This window comes from Sturnus vulgaris, chromosome 16 (assembly GCF_052056855.1).
Source record: "Sturnus vulgaris isolate bStuVul1 chromosome 16, bStuVul1.hap1, whole genome shotgun sequence".
NCBI lineage: Eukaryota > Metazoa > Chordata > Aves > Passeriformes > Sturnidae > Sturnus > Sturnus vulgaris.
The window spans coordinates 15,273,531-15,290,225 of record NC_142258.1 but is presented as its reverse complement, the minus strand read 5'-3'; the positions used below and the strand labels follow the sequence as shown (position 1 = coordinate 15,290,225).

At 50.6% G+C, this 16,695-nt stretch overlaps 2 protein-coding genes across 5 annotated transcripts in view; both read right to left on the bottom strand.

Moving 5' to 3' along the window:
• The window catches only part of PIGQ (phosphatidylinositol glycan anchor biosynthesis class Q), a 34,949-nt gene extending 24,169 nt beyond the window's left edge, over positions 1 to 10,780 (bottom strand). For 2 of the 4 annotated variants that reach the window (XM_088174683.1, XM_088174684.1), the window contains exons 1-3: positions 10,570 to 10,703; positions 6,792 to 7,482; positions 1,111 to 1,242 (exon numbers count right to left, since the gene is read on the bottom strand). In XM_088174683.1, the coding sequence (XP_088030809.1) occupies positions 1,111 to 1,242; positions 6,792 to 7,456 (797 nt within the window). In that variant the 5' untranslated portion in view covers positions 7,457 to 7,482; positions 10,570 to 10,703. Of the gene's footprint in view, positions 1 to 1,110; positions 1,243 to 6,791; positions 7,483 to 7,641; positions 10,416 to 10,569 lie in introns of those variants that run through there. The other 2 variants (XM_014888552.2, XM_088174682.1) reach the window with 2 other exon arrangements.
• A 949-nt stretch (positions 10,781 to 11,729) lies between these two features.
• Positions 11,730 to 15,638, bottom strand: NHLRC4 (NHL repeat containing 4). The gene is made up of 2 exons (XM_088174685.1): positions 15,578 to 15,638; positions 11,730 to 13,784 (listed from the first exon to the last, which is right to left on the bottom strand). The coding sequence occupies exon 2, from the start codon at positions 13,766 to 13,768 to the stop codon at positions 12,656 to 12,658; it is 1,113 nt and encodes a 370-aa protein (XP_088030811.1). The 5' UTR covers positions 13,769 to 13,784; positions 15,578 to 15,638; the 3' UTR covers positions 11,730 to 12,655.
• Between the last annotated feature and the right edge of the window lie 1,057 nt (positions 15,639 to 16,695).

The following is a 16,695-nucleotide window of genomic DNA, read 5'->3' as shown; positions in this document are numbered from 1 at the left end:
ACAGCACTGCCAGGGATGGACAGGGTGGGATTGTTGGGGTGTCTGTGCAGGGCCAAGAGTTGGACTCATGATCCTTGTGGGTCCCTTCCAACTCAGGATATTCTGTGATTCCATGATTCTAAACTTGGAGCCACTCAGAGCCTGCCACACCACAAAACTTTTCTTAGTAGAGATCAAAGAGGGGATTGAAGCTACAAAGAGGAATGTTAGACAGAAAGGTTTATACATGCTCAAGGGGAATTTACCAATTACCAGTACCGAGGGCACCAGCACTTGGTGCATGCACACTGAGATCAGATGGCTTTCCCAGACAAGGCAATAAATAGTGGCTTTGGGTTCATACACAAACCCAGAAGGGCTGCTGAGCTGCCCCTTCCTCGCTGGAGTTTCTGAATGGAATTCCATGACGTGAGTTCTTCAGGAAATCAGACTGAACAATCAGTTACTATGGGCCTTCAAATCTGCTAATCTATTTTAAGTGTTCCCTGGGAGTCTATTACTGCAGGATCAGAGAACCACAGAACAGGACTGGCTGTGGAAGAGCCGTAGGGCATCCAATATCTGTCTCAGATCTCTGCTCTGTTCCTCTCACTGTGCTGCATGTTTGCTTTTTCTCTTACACTCTGTTACTGTTCTAACAGTGTAAGTGGAGTCTCTGGTCTGCAGTTTTCCACAAAAAGCTTCCCCAAAAGAGTGAAAGAGGGGAGCATTTAAACCCTTCTGCTCCTATGGGAAGTGCCACTGAACACTGATGGATGGCCATGGTTAACAGCAGCACATGAAAACAATGAGCCTGTGGGAGTAGTGACAGCAAAGCACTCACACATGGGTGCAGTACAAGTTTTTGGGGTGCAATATCCCAACTGCCTTTCTTGGGCTAGGGAAAAAGGCAGGTATCTGGCAGAAGGTATAATTAACATATAAAGACACAAATATATATGCATATGAATACAGTGCAGAGTAAATATGTGCAAACTAGCAGGAAGTAGAGCAACACAATAGGGTGCAGTGAGGACCTAGTGCTGTCCAGGCATGGGATCCACGGTTTGGGTTCACCACAGGAAACAGGAATAGAGCCAAGACACACCTAACTTTGCATGTACTCCATACCTCATCAGCTGATTTTGTTTTTGAGCCTTCCTGTTGCTGCTGATGACTTGGAGGTGCTGCAGGCGATATCCCAGCTGCTCACAAGTTGAGAGTTTGCTCCACAAGAAAGACAATGGCCAAAACTTCAGCACCCTGCAGAAACACATGGGAATGTCTCCTCTTGCCTTTGCCATGCAGCAGGCAGTCCAGCATCCAACATCCATGCAAAACAGTCAGTGTTAAGGTTGTGCAACCAGAGCTGGTGATTAGACGTTAATGACTCTCCGAAAGGTTAACAGAATTAAGGCAGCCTTGCCAGACCAAGACATGTAGACAACCCAAGCTCTCATTTGCACTCTGTCAAACCACGTCTCACTCTTCCAAGGAAGCCACAAGGCAATCCTGATTCCAACCTCTGCTTTTGGATACATCACTGGGCTTGCACAATGCTCCCATCTCGAGGAGAGCAGAATCAAGTTGTGTTCAGTGCAACAATACAACATGGTGAAACTGCTGCACAAACCCCAGTGTTACTCATCACAGATCATGGAATGGTTTAGGTTGGAAAGGACCTTAAAGCTCATCCTATTCCACTCCCTGCCATGGGCAAGGACACCTTCCACTATCCCAGGTTGCTCAAAGTCCTATCCAGCCTGGCCTTGGACACTCCCAGAGACCCAGGGGCAGCCACAGCTTCTCTGGGCACCCTGTGCCAGGGCCTGCCCACCCCCCCAGGGAACAATTCCTTCCCAATATCCCATCCATCCCTGCCCTCTGGCAGTGGGAAGCCATTCCTTGTGTCCTGTCCCTCCATCCCTTGTCCCCAGTCCCTCTCCAGCTCTCCTGGAGCCCCTTTAGGCCCTGCAAGGGGCTCTGAGGTCTCCCCAGAGCCTTCTTTTCTCCAGGTGAACACCTTTAGCTCTCCCAGCCTGGCTCCAGAGCATAGGTGATCACAAGTCTCTGTGTGGTGTGAGCCTGATATAACAAACAGCTGTGCCCTCCATGCAGTTTGTGTCCCTTTCCCTCCCTCTTTCCTTTTTTATTCCACTTGATCCTTCTCTTCTTTTTTTTTTCTTTATTACTTCCAAATTCCTTTTTCAGGGTCTTCACTTCTACCTCCTCTCCATTGCCTTGCAGTGACCAGCATTATTTAGATAACACAACATATAGCATTTAATTAGGTTTCAAAGTTAACATCCACATTAGGATTGTAGGGGAGGAAACAGTCACAAGGTTCTTTTCTTATGACTCAGAAGAAAAGCACTAAATAATGCTTAATTATTTTGAGGAGTTACTTTTATTACCACACAACCTATAAAGCAAGGACACTTGGTGATTTGTGCAGGCTGGTCACAAAAACCACAGCAACACATGGCACCAGGTTTGGTTTGGGGGATAAATTCTGATGTGGACATAATTTGGATCACTTCTCTCCTGTACACAAGAGTACACAACACTAGCCAGTGCAGTTGTTGCATTATTTTCACAGTGTTTCACTGGTTTTTATTACAGGTCCAGGAACCCACGGTCACTTTTAGTCACTTCACCCACCCTGTGCTGCTTTGGCATGGTCTTTCAGGTTACATTAATTTCTCACACTACCATTATTCCTTATATCCTGCTTCACTTTGGAAATTGCACAGCTGCTTGGATCACTACTGAGCATGGCCTGGAGATGGGTGTCTCTGCAAACTGTGTGTGCCTTCCATGGATTTCACCTGGAGCATACCAGCCTGTGCCTAGCAGCAGATGCCTCCAGGACTGGCCAGGATGGGCACACTGGGGTGCCCACTGCTATTTATACAATTCATACGAATCACAAGGGTATGGTTCCTCCAAACCCGGCTCAGTTCCCTGGGGCTGCTGTCCCCTTCCTCCCTGCATCCTCCTGAGCCCTTTGAACCCCACTTCGTGCACAGTTTGTCAGCTTAAGGACCCGAGTGTTGAAGTTCCCCCCCTTCCCCTTCCCTCCCCATTCAAATTTCAGACACATTGGGTTTGAAACACACGCAGTGTACTGTGAATCATTCTTAATTTGAGGTCTCCAAGTTACTCAGCTCTGCGCTACAGCCTCCCACCTTGGAGACAAATGAATGCACTGTTCCTCAGCTGACTTGTCAGGAGGAGGGAGCTGAGGCGGTGGAGAAAAGAGCACTGTGCAGGGGAGGGACAGGGGGATGACTGCTCTGGCCACGGATCACGAACACCCGGGCTCACAGATTCACCAGGACACAGGAGCAGATGAGTTTTCCCTTCCAATTATGCCCCAGCTCAGTGGTTACAAACTCTGGTGTGGCAAAACTTGACTAGAGCAGAGAATTGCACTTGAAATGTAAAGAAGGGGAAGGAGCAATGCTCTACCTGTGGGATTATGTACAGATGGCTGAAGGTGAAGAATTATGGGTCAAACACCAGCTGCCAGACCCTGTCAGCTCAGGCAGAAGGCAGCAGCTCTGGGGCCCTGTGCTCCACTACACACTCACAGGGTGATAGGATGGTCCCATCCTCTCTCTGCAGTGGGTGTCTCTCACCATCCATGGCTACTCCTTAAGCTGGAGGCAGCCAGCCCCCGGGTCACCCCCAGACTGACACCCCCAGCCAAGGGAAAGGACAGGCTGCAGTTGGGGAATGTCTTGCACAAGTGGGAATGATTCCCAAAGCAGCCTCATCCCTAGAGCACCACAATGTTGTGCAGCCTGCAATGGTCCAGCTCCTCACCTGGACACTGCATGGGCCCGAAAACACATGAGAGGGATGTCCCTGTCTGTGCCACAAGTGACTCCCTTTTCACTCACCACCACAAGCACAACCTCTCTTCTACTCACATACTTTCTTTGGAAAGGAAATACATACACATACTTATTGAAATAAAAATACAAACATACTGCAAAAAGCTCAATAGAGCAGCTGCAAGATGTGCTGTGGGAACTCTCCTCTCTGTGAGGACTGAGGAAGAAAGCAAAAAAATATTCCTTGCGTGGTCTCCTACCCCTTTGCACATCGACTGTGCATTGCCAGAAATACTCCCACTTGTTTACCACACAGTACATAGAACAATTTTCAGAACTTCAATGGAAAACCAAAAAGATAAAAAAACCAAGAAAAATCCAGTGACGTTGTGTCATTGCATTATTTAAGCAGCAGGAGATCTTTGGGGTATTTCCAAATATATGGAATTTTAGCACTAAATTAACATAGCCTCCATGAGTAAGTCTTGATTTTCCGATTCATTTTTTTTCCCAAGAGTGAGAGGGGAATTTCGAGATATCAAATGAAAAGCAATCTTTCCAAATCTGCATCACATGCAAATATTAAGCTCCATTAACCAGAGCTCCTGCATGTTTTCTCGCTCCTGCTTGAAACTGCAGGAGCACTGCCTCCCTTTGGATGAGGAACTGGAGGTGCTTATAAACAGATGCTTTTTAAAAGGAGCACATGGAATGTATTGCCTCAAGACTAAAACATCCTAATGTCCCCAAGAGCAGAGACCTTCAGGGATAATGGGAACGCTGCCCCCAAGTTCCTCTGAAGCAGAATCGCAATGGCCACCCCTTAGCACACGGTGGTGCTGAAGAAATGCCTTAAATTTGGGATGGGAAAGACTTGGGAGCACTGGATGAGCTTGGGGGGATGGTAGAGACTCACTCCCTGAGGTTTCCACCACAGCTGCCCTGCTTCTCCTGTGCAAATACACCACAGGGGCATATCCAAAAATCCTCAAGCCTCCCCAGCCTGAGAGGATGTTGCTGATCTCTTTCTTTAGCCTTTCAAAGCTGACTATCCCTTAACATCACAAAAAAACCCAGAAAGAAGGTAGTCCTGCAACCTGAAGGAGAAAAAGCCAGTAGGTCTTATTTTATGGGATGTCCTGTCCTAGCACAGGGAGGAGAGGATTGGAAGGACACCTGCACGTGACATCTTAAACCCTCCCTGCCCCGAGTATGTTGGTATGAAGAAGGTTTTACCACACACCATGTGCAAAATGGATCCAAATTCCTTTAAATGACTTAGAAAAGGTCAAGCAGGAGATTTGTTATAAAGCCAGGTATTAATCTCTGTTCTCCAGCACTGATGTTTTAAAACACGTATGAGACAAGTAAATATAAAGCTGATACTGAGTGAATAGAACAAAGGAGAAAGCTCTGCCTCCCAAGGCTAAGGACAGGCTCAGTGAAGGTTGATGCACAGCAAGCCTTGCATTCTGCCTGCTGCCAGGTACAGCTGGCTGCTGTTCTACCTCAAAACATCCATCCTGGCCCTAGGAAAAGCTGAAGCCAGAATTCCTGAGAAGCTGGGTAGCAGCTATCTGGGCCCAACCTGCCAGCTGAGCTTGAGCTCCCAACTTATGTTTAGACTGCAGCCTCCTGGAAGCCAGCAAGGCTTGGGCTTAACCTGACTCCAAGCCTGGCCTGAGTCCTGGCACAAGTCAAGCTGGGACCTAGCGAGATCAAGTGCCTGTGCAGAAAAAAATCATCCTGTCTGTTGGTGGTGGCACACAGACAGAAAAAGGACCTTTGGAGTTGATTCCAAATCTTCTGCCCAGCCACAAAGTTGTGACTTAATTACCATTAAAAACCAGTAACACACAGTATCTACAGAGCAGTCTCAGGACACAGGGGTGCTCAATGATATCAGGTTTGCACCTCCATCTTTTCCAAAAATCCAAAACTGGACACTTTTCCCTTTGTGTACCAAATTGTGTAATCCAGCTGCTCAGACAATCTTTGCATGGGACGAGTTTCACTGTAATTATTTTACAACCATATCACACAACTGGAAACCTGTTAAAAACCTCCATTCCCTTAGGCTGTACTTAAAAAGATTTATCCATGAATATAGTAGTAGCTGTTATCAAAATTTCATCAATTATAGAGTCCCCTTGCAGCTTAGAACCAGAACTCCACTCCCCTCTCTGTCACAACCTCTCCAGGCAGCTGCAGTGGTGGAATCACCATCCCTGCAAGTATTCAAAAATACATATGGCACTTGGAAACATGGGTTAGTGGTAGCCTTGGCAGTGCTGGGGTAATGGTTCGACTCCATGATCTTAGAGTGGCTTTACAAGGTAAACGATTCCATGATTCTAAGTTTCTTCCCTTCAAATCTGCTCAGAATTAGTTTTCAGTCCAAGCACTTGCCACATGTTACATTTGGAGCATCTTATTCAGGCTTATGGTTGTGAGAATAGGATTTCACCAAGGATTCAGGATAAGAAGCAATCCTTCTAAACTTCTATAAAGTGCCAAGGTTGCAGCACCACAGCCTCTCAGAGAGGGGATGGAATTAGAAATAGTATTTGCTGATGTTTCACAGCTGCAGAGGGACTTGCAGTGAACAGGGAAGAGGGAGTCTCCAGCTATTGAGCCATTAAGGAGAGCTTGACGTCATTCTGTCAGCCACAGAATAGCTGGAAATCCACTGTTTCAGCTGTGATGAAACTGAAGCAGGGCTCAACTATCCCTGCTGCAAATGGGGAGGACATAATGCCTCCCCAGAAAACCTCCCAGCTCCACAAAGAGCTCTGAGGCAGTCTTTGGCCTTGTGTTTTCAGTGCAGCTCCAACAGGACCTCTTGCAGCAGCTTGTTTCCAATAGAGCAATTCTGTATCACATTTCTCCCTGGGGTTGAGCAGTAGTCCTGCAAAGCCTAAACACAAATTATATTTCCAGGCAAAACAAGCTGGGTGATGTCACATCACATACCTGCTCCTACAGATCCCAGAGAGCAGTGAGAGCAGCAATGTCAGCAGCATGCAGGCAGGCACGGAGGCCTGCTTCAGCAGCTCCACGATGATACTGGCCTCCACCCCATCCGACTGCCAGTGGGTCAGCTTGATGGGCCCCTCATCGTACCTGTCTGTCATGAACAGCACCTGGCTCCTGGCCACTGTGTCAAAGATGGCTGAGAGCTTTGAGGCATCCTCTGCCCCCTGGCCAGCTGTGTCCAAAGGGGGGTGCAGATGGGAAAGCATGACCTTGCGCTGGTCATAGTACACCAAGATGATTTCTTCCTCCTGAGGGTTCTTAGAATGTTTCTGAAGGGTAGAACAGCTCCAGAATTTGCTGTCTCCCTCTTTGCTTATCTGGATCCATGGCTCATGGCAGAATATGGTCTCAAGATCTTCCAAGAACTTACTGAGCCTCTCTTCTTTCTCTTGTTTGCTGTTGCTCCATGAGCCAAGCACAGAAACACTGACTTCAGTCACGCGCTGAACTTCCCCAAGGTACTGCTTCACCTGGCCAGGGATGAAGGGGAAGTGCACCACAGCAAGGATGACAGCAGAGTTCTGCTCGGAGATCCAGCGGCCGATCAGAATGCCGCTGTCTGCTGAGGAGCAGCACGAGGGAAAGAACACCTTCAGTACCATGGCAGTGGCCCTGGAGGGACGTACACCTGCCAATAAACACGAAAATTAAACTTGAAGATGGTGAGTAAACACAAGGAAAATATGAGCTGGCCAAAGCCACCTGAGAGGAGAACTAAGCATTTTCAAAAACATTAAGACCAACCACTTGAGTAATGACATTAGTTACAGCCAACAGCCATACACACATTCAGGAGATTCCTCATGATCTGCAGTCCTTGAAGTGAGGGAAGGTGAGCCTGGAGTTTCCCAGTAAACCCTTTCTCCCAGTCCTGGAAAGGTCTTTAATGGTGGTACACAGATAAGCACAGACCATCAAACCAGCCACGAGCCATGATCTGGAATTCAACCAGAGTTACATCTTGGATCCCACACTGGATGTGCTGGACCACTTCCTAGAGAAGGGACTACATCACACTGTGGTGCCTCTGGGGAGTATTTCCTGCTGCTACCAACAATCAAACACTGGTTCATGCCATTCAGTCTCCTTTACCCCCTTACAACCCAGAGATCATCTCTGCAGCAAACTCACAGAGCAACCTTGATCCCATCACTCAGCTCCTCCTGCCTCACTCCTCTCATCTGGAAATTGAGACGATCATTTTGTCAGAAGGGACAACGGTGATTAATTGAAGTAGTTTTAATTCGTTAGATTCAACAGCCTAAAATAGGAGAAGCATCTCTGCTTTATCAGTCCTCTTTATCTTTGTGCTTTTCTCCTCATCATTAAGAACACAATTCAATGGCCTTGGGAGACTTTTCCAGAAAGGAGCTTTGAGGCAGTTGACAGTGTCTCTTTAAATAAGGTGGAGGTTTCTAACAGGAATATAATTGCAGTAAGGAGGGCGCTGGCGCAGAACAGGCGGCATCCGCGCCCGTTGTCCTTTCCTGTCCTTCAGTGCTTTGTTAGGGATGTGAAAACTCTGCAGGCCCCCGAGGCTGCTCCTCTGCGAGGGACCCAGTCAGTTGGAAAGGGAACACAGAGGGTATTTACAACACGGAGAGAGCATGTGCAGCAGGAAGGGCCTGCTGGCTTTGTTTTCCTCTCCCTTAGTAGAGGAGAGCTGAGCCAGTAAAGCTCAGCACCTGGGAATTTCCTACGGCATGGAGGGATGGAGGAGCAGCTATGGGGAGTGATTAACCTTTGGGGTTAATCACTCACAGGGGTAATCTGGACATTAGTGGACACCCCATTCCTGGAAGCGTCCAAGGCCAGGTTGGATGGGGCTTGGAGCATCTGGGACAGTGGAAAGTGTCCCTGCCAATGGCAGCGGGTGGAAAAAGCTGGTCAGTAACATCCTTTCTTTGCCAAACCATTCCATGATCTGTGATGATTCTTCTGAGATCCTGCTTCCTCACAGCCTCCAGGTCTCTGAGGTTATTCCTCTGGTCAAAGAGGGAGAAATGAAGTCCCTCTGTGGCCTCCCGATCTTGCTAGGGGTTGAAGGACCTCTGGAGCAGCAAGGGCCAGTGCTGGGGGCTTTCAGCACCTGTGAACACTGTGCTTCCAGTACCACACTGCCAGCAAAATCCCTCAGGAGAGGGAAGCCTTGGGATGTACTTTGCAGTTTTGCAGTAAAAGGAAAATTCAGTCCAAAGAAAAACATGTCACAGACAGCCCCATGAAGTTTTTCCCATCGAAGGAGGGAAAGTTGTTATGAATATTGCTACAAGAGACTCTCAGTGTCTGTGCATGGCTGTCCTTAAAGGTCTGTCCATCCACTGGACATTTCAGAGAGGAACTGTCAACTGACTCTATACACACATTTATTTTTCTTTGAGATTGTTTTTAAAGATAGCCACAATCCTCTGGGAAAACTTCTCATGGAGCAGAAACACATCTCATCCTTATCTTCTCTAGTTTGTGAGTTTTTCCTCTTACGCCTTCCCCAACTTTTTAAATTAACAGAGCTTTATGTACCCAACTACTCTGGCTATAGCTCAGATCAAATGATCTGCCCTTTGGATGCTGGAGACACGGCAAAGAAGATTCTGATAGGATTTTCAGGCTGTACAAAGTATCTTGATAGCTGAAAACCTGGTTGATCAACTATTGTTATGTTAATGTGTCTCATATTCCCAAATCCACGACTTGTCATGCATCCACCTCATTCATTTCAATAAACTGAAATATCAAATGTCATCACAGTCAACTGCTTCACTGCTGCTAATTTTAACAGAAAAATCTTACTAATGCTCATGCAGTCCCTGCTCATCAAGTGCCTAAAATCTTCGAGATCTGCCTATTTCTGCAGAAAACATCCACCTCTCCCTGACAGCACCAACGCAACGATCTCAGGTCACCAAAACAAACAAAATAACACCACCAAAAATGTGCTAATGCAACCAACAAGTGAATACCGGACCCCAGGACTGATTAATTCCAGAATTTTGTTAGAAAAGCAAAGGTGAATGGCAAGATGTGGCCATGGTCTCACTCCAGAGGCTGTCCTGTGGCCACAGGGTGCCAAGAGGGACTGATCTGATCCCACAGCAAACCCACACCTCACCATCCCATGTTCCTTGCACGGGGGTTAGGGCCAGGATATATAGAATCATAGAACCGTGGAGTTGTAAAGGCTGGGAAAGCCCCCTAAGCCCATCAACTCCAGTCATTCCCCCAGCACCACCACCACTAAACCATGCCCTCAAGTGCCACATGCATATGGCTTTTTTAACACTTCCAGGGCTGGCATTCCACCACTGCCCTGGGCAGCCTGGGGCAGTGACTGGCCATGCTTTGCGTGAAGAAATTTCCCCATCTATCTTATCTAGATACAAATTAAACCTCTGCTGGCACAACTTAAAGCCATTTTCTCTCATCCTGTCCCTGTTCCCTGGGAGCAGAGCCCGACCCCCCCTGGCTGCCCCCTCCTGTCAGGGAGTTGTGCAGAGCCAGAAGGTTCCCCCTGAGCCTCCTTTTCTCCAGGCTGAGCCCCTTTCCCAGCTCCCTCAGCCTCTCCTGGTACTCCAGCCCCTTCCCCAGCTCTGTTCCCTCCCCTGGACGCGTTCCAGCCCCTCAGTGTTGTGAGGGGCCCGGCGCTGCCCCCGGCCCGACGGGGCCTCCCCGGTGCCCGCGCAGGCCCCGCGCCCGGCCCGGCCTGCCCCGCTCCTACCGCCCGCTCCGCTCCGCCGCTTCCGCCCGCGGTTGCTCGGAGACGCCGCTGCCGCCGGGCCGTGCAGCGGGACGGGCCCGGCCGGCGCCGCCACCCGCCGCCCGCGTTCCGCGGTGCCCCGGCTTCCCGCTCCCGGCCTGTCGGGCCCCGCCGGCCCCGCTCCCGGCAGCGCCGCTCCCCTGGCTCGTCCCGGCGCCTTCCCGCGGGCCCCGAGAGCGGCGAGGCCGCCTGAGCCGCGCGATAAGAGCGGCAGTGCCGCCCGCCTGCCGTGCCGCCGCCCGGGCTGGAGCGGGGCCAGGGGCAAGGCCGTGCTCACGGGACACTCGGCTCCATCCCCACAGCCAGGGGCTCGGCTCCATCCCCACAGCCAGGGGCTCGCCTGTCCTCACAGGACCCCGCTGTCCTCTGTTCCCAAAATCAAGGCGCTCCGCTGTTCTCACGGGACCCTGCTGTCGCTCATCCTGCAGGCCAGACACTCGCCTTTCCATGTGGGACCCCACTGTCCTTCATCCCCAAAGCCCAAGGACTCGCCTTTCCTCCGGGAACCCTGTTGTCCCCCATTCCTGGTGAGGGGCTCGGCTGTGCTGATGGGACTCTCTTGACCCCCATCCTGATCGCCTCAGGGGATACCTGGCCCAGCAGAGCCCCACCAGTGCCAACAGGTGCCCACGAGCTTTGACTTGTGATCTGGCACTGGGCTTGGGCCAGTGAGCTTGGGAAGGTGCTGGGCAGCATGAGAAGGTCCCACATGGAAAGGGAGAGAGAGCAGGTTCAAAGTGGGGGTTGGCTAGAGAAAATGTTTAGGATTTTATTTTTGTTGTTGGATGCCACAGAATTGGAAATAAGATGGGGAAGATTTGGTTTTCTGGGAGGGAGCTCAGCTTCCTGGGACAGGACAGGCTGATCCCCCGTTTCTGCAGACCATGGTGCCCTACTCCCTGCTGCTGCCTCACTCTGCAGGGAGAGGGGTCCTGGAGGGCACCATGGCATGTCTGCTGTGTTCAGTGCCTGGTCCAGGGCCAGGAGGGGGCGAGGGCGTCTCCAGGGATCATTTGGGATGAGAGGCAGTGACTTGTGTCTGGGACATCAGAAGAGTCTGAGGAGTCCTTGAGCTCCGTGCCCACACCGAGAGCTGGAGCAGGGAGAGGAAAACGCCCGTCCCTGAGCCGGCACACCCTGCCCGCCATCCCCTGGCCCCTGCCGATAAAGACAGCGACATCTCTGAACCCTCCTCTCCAGAGGACAACAGGGCAGCTCCGGCAGTCTGAGGAGTTCCACGTTTCCATACGGAATTTACTTCGTGCAGTAGTTGTTGCTTCCCTGTAGAGGTCAGGAATGCAGCACAGAAGGAGTTACCTTCATGTTACCCTTTTCCTGAAATCTGCTGCAGACCCAGTGTTCTGTTCTCTGATTGCAAAACCCTACCTAATAGCCTGGGAATTAATTACGACAGACCAATTGGCTCAATCATGCCAGGCTGGACAGGGCTTGGAGCAACCTGATCTAGTGGAAGGTGTCCCTGCTCATGGCAGGGTGTAGATCTAGGTGATCTTTAAGGACCCAATCCAAACCAATGTGTGATTCCATGATTCTGTCATAGGGCATGGACCTCTGATATGGCCTTACCCCTCCCCTTACCTCTGATGCTCTGGCATCAGGAAGATGGGATTATGGCACATCAAAATCACATGGAGAGAGGAGAAATATTTATGTTAGCTTTGGAAAACACACAAGGAATCAAGGGTGTGGTGATAACAAGTTGGCCAAGGCACCAATGCAAGGCCAGTTCTGAGTAATTGGGTCATCTTTTACATACTCTGGTGGATTCACAGCTGGTCTAGTCCTGGAGAAGCTGGGGGCCATCAGGCAGTCAGGTCTGGGGCAATGTCCCATCCCTGGAAATGTCCAAGGCCAGGCTGTACAGGGCTTGAAACACCCTGAGATAGTGGAAGGTGTCCCTGCCATGAGATGGTCCTTGCATTCCCTCCCAACCCAACCCATTCCATGATTCTGTGAGATTCTGTGACTCATACTCCATGAATCTGTGAGAGCAGTAGAGCTCTCAGCCTGCCAACAGATGCACAGCTCAGCAGGGCTGCAGGGGAACCACCCCCCCTCCCCTCCTGTGTGTTTGGTTGGGGTCAGCACATGATGCCCCAGCATTGGTGGTTCTGTACGGGGGCCTCACACAGTACTTAAAGACTTTGACACAGTTCTCCCCTGTGTCTGCCACAAAGAGGTGCCCAGAGGAGGAGCACGCCATGCCAGCAGGCCTGCGCAGCCCTGTGGACACCAGGCAGATGGGAGCTCCATGCTCTGGGAACAAGTGGACTGTACGGCGCTGCTCGTCTGCCACGAGGACGCTGCCATCCCTGTCCACACACACCCCAGCAGGGTTGCCAAACTGGTGTCCATATTTGCTGCTGAGGGAGCAGAGGAGCTTACGGCTGCTCATGAAGACCTTGACGTCTCCACACTCCTCGCTCACCACAAAGCCTCCACTGGGCACCGGGCTGACATAGCGAGGTCCCTGCAGATTGGGGACAGAGTGGACATTGAGTGTCCTGAAGGCATGGTCCAGAGCAAAGCTGTGCACTTGGCCTTGTGCATAGTCTGCTACCAGGATCTTGCCCATGGAGTCTACTCCAATACCCCTGGGGGAACCAACCTTCCTGATCTTTATCCATTCCCTCTTGGAGAGGCTGGTCTGAGGGTTGAAGATCCAGATGGCTTCATTCACCATGTCAGCTACAGCCACCATTCCCATCCTAGTCACAGTCACATCTTCTGGCAAGAAAATGCTGCCTCCCTTGCCCGTCTGCTGGCAGGGCAGGGAGTGCAGTATATGGCCCGTGCTGCTGAGGATGTGGACCCAGGGAGCACTCTCAGCTGTCACATAGATGGAGCCATCCAGGGAGCAATGGACTCCACTGACACCCCCATAGCGGCTGCCGGTGGGATTGGGAATCTGTTGGACCAAGTCATCCTGGCAATAGTGGAGGAGGTTCTTGATGTTGTCCAGATCTCCACACAGGCTTTTGGCCTTATCTGCCAGCTGGTGGACCTGGTGCTGGGTCACCATGCCCATGCCACGCTGGTTGTGCAGCAGCGGGCTGGCTGACTGCAGTGTGTTAAATGACTTCAGCTGGAGGCTGTAGATGGTTTTCAGAAGCTTCTGCTTTAGCTGGCTGGTCTCCATGACAAATCTCTTGTCCCTGTTTGGGGGAAGCAGTTAGGACCATGACTGTCCCTGCCTGTTGCCATCTCTGGGGCTATGCTATGGTGCTTGCTATCCACCCAGGGTCAAGGTGTTGGTGCTAGTCTGGATTCACTTCATGCCAGTGAGACCACATCCTTTATTGCCAGCTAATTACGAAATAAAGGCAAACAAGGACCATGGCACAGAAATACAAGGGTCAGCAAACTGGATCTGCAGCTGGACGAACAAGCCAAAAAGGTCCAACAGCTCCAACAACAACAACTGGTGTCAAATGTGGCCTGAAGATTGAAGTGTATGAACACTTCACAATATGTGTGAACATATTGAATGGGACCCCAGACTCTCCAGTTCCTGAGATAGTGGCTTCTTTCAGGTTTTTAACATTTGTTACCCCTATTTTCTGTGAGCCTCATGCCTCCAAACCAAGCTCAATCCATAATAACACTTCAGTCACTCAGGGTGACCATTCCTCGACTCCCACATGTCTAATGTCCAATGTGGCCAGTCATGTCTTTGCTCAGGGCAGCCCCTTTTACATCCAAATAGTTTCATAGAATCACACAATATCCTGAGTTGGAAGGGGCCCACAAGAGTCACTGAGTCCAGCCCCTGGCCCTGCACAGACACCCCAACAATCCCACCTTGTGCATCCCTGATGTCCAAACACTCCTGGAGCTCTGGCAGCCTCGGGGCCGTGCCCAGCACCCTCTGGGGGAAGAACCTTTCCTGATATCCGACCTAAACCTCCCCTGGCACAGCTCTAGCAGTTCCCTTGGGTCCTGTCACAGGAAGCAGAGATCAGCACATGCTGATCAAGTTACTTCTGAAGTAGCCAAGAACTTGTCAGGAAGAAAAGGGAGGTTCTGCTCTGAAAGATACATTCAATCTTCACCATTTTTTTCAGGCAAGAGAGTCACCAAGAGAATCCAAATTTCTCTTTTGCACACTCTCCTTCTGTTTTAAAACCAGGCAGTGATGAGAGCCCAGCTTTGCTATGTTCTCCCCAGTCCTGGCTGGAGCATGGCTTATAAAACTCAGCCAGGAGCTGGCAAGGGAAATGTTAAGAGAAATATGACCTCATTAAAGCTCCTGGAGAGGCACAGCTTTACTTTGCTTTAAATGTGATTATAATTAATATTATAATGGCCACGCTTGGCTGTTTTGAGTTGTTTGCAAGTGATCACTCCACTTTTATTGCCCCATGTCCCATGATTGCCTCGATCATGTGCCCTGTGCTGCTCACAAAAGCGACATTTCCCCAGACCACAGCTGAAGAAAGCTAAGGCATACAGTGCCAAATGGTCCTTCTCTTGTGCAAATACTGCATCTAAAAGCCATCCCTGAATAATTGCAGAGTTACCAAATACAAATATGTAATGGCAGGGATGGAAATCCAATTTCTGTTGTTTTGGGAACAGCTTTTTCTTCCCCATGGTGGTTATACATTATGTCTCCAGCAGCAGACATCTGCTGTGGTGGAAATGAGCCCTCCATATCCCAGGACTGCTTGACAGGGTCCTCAATCCAAGAAGCTGGATTTTACAGATGGGGAAACTGAGTCAGTGGCAGGAAAACAATGTGCCATCCGCCCCACACCCCTCATCAGGAGCATCCACCTCACTTCCTGGGCACTGGACACCCAAAGCTGCCATCAACCTTTGATGGTGTGTCCTGAGCCTAGCTTGAGCTGCTTGGGGTCCAAACCCAAGAAGAGAGCTCTGACACTGTCCCCAACATTGCTCAGGCCAACCACCTGTGCATACAAGCCCAGCAGCACAGATCTTGTACCTTAGTCCTGCTGTCCTGGGGCTGCCGGTCCTTCCCTGCCAGCGCTGGCCTCCCACCGGCTCTGTCCTGCTCCCTGGCCGGGCTCAGGACAGTGAGACCCAGGGATGTTGTGTTGTTAGTGACGGGCAATTGCCCTGAAGTCTGGGTAAACACAAGAACTCCTTGTGCTGACAACCAGAAGCAGCAAGACAAGGGCTGATCCACATGGTTTTTACTCCCTGCTGGTCTCCTGCCTAGAGACAAGGTGCCTTTCCCCCAGGATCAGTCTGTCCCACCTGTCTGCTCCTGCCAGAGGGAGGTACCCAGCTGCACGGGGCATTTGGGGCTTTTTTGTAGAGGCAAAAGGGCTGATTTGCTGCTCCTCACCCTTGGCAGCTGCTGGGGTGGGACAGGGATACTCACATGAATCAGGGTAAATCAGGGCTCCTCACAGCTTTACCACTGCCTCCCCATGTTCCCCAGCCTGGGCATGGTTCAGGTGTGTGCCTCAGTCTCCCCACTTACAAAAAGGAGACTGGTGAATTTTGCCACATCAGGCTTTGAGGTGCAGTGATGGAGAAATGTCTCTAGAATAGGCAGATCAGCCAGGACTGCTGGAACAGCCCCCCTTTCCATCTTCACACTGCTCAACCCAGGCTCCCCACAACTGGACAAAACCATGCTTGGAGTTGATGGTGGCATTTATTAGTTCTGCCCAAACAAAGAGAGTCAAGAGTAAAAGCAGAGTGAGCAAGAGCAGCGTGGAAGGGGCTGCTCAGAACCTGCCCTACCTCCCTGGCAGTGATTCCTGGCAGTGCTTCCCTCTCCACCTTTGCCTGCAGTGAGCTCAAACCACGCACCTTAAACCTGACCAAGTCGTGAAGAAGTTTGTGTCTGTTCATTATTCAGATGGGCCAAATTTGAGTGAAGTTTTGGTCAGACTCAGCCACCTTTTGGGATGCTTGGAGGGACTGCATGTGCCTGACTAAGGGGACCCTCTGGCTGCAGGAGCTGTGAGATGGGGATGTGCCCCCAAAGCCCCACGGCTGGGTGCTCTTCTCACCAGGTGTTTAGGGCCCTTATGGTCCTGGATCAATGTATCCCTGAACCTCACACTGCCTGCCTCAGACCTATTACCA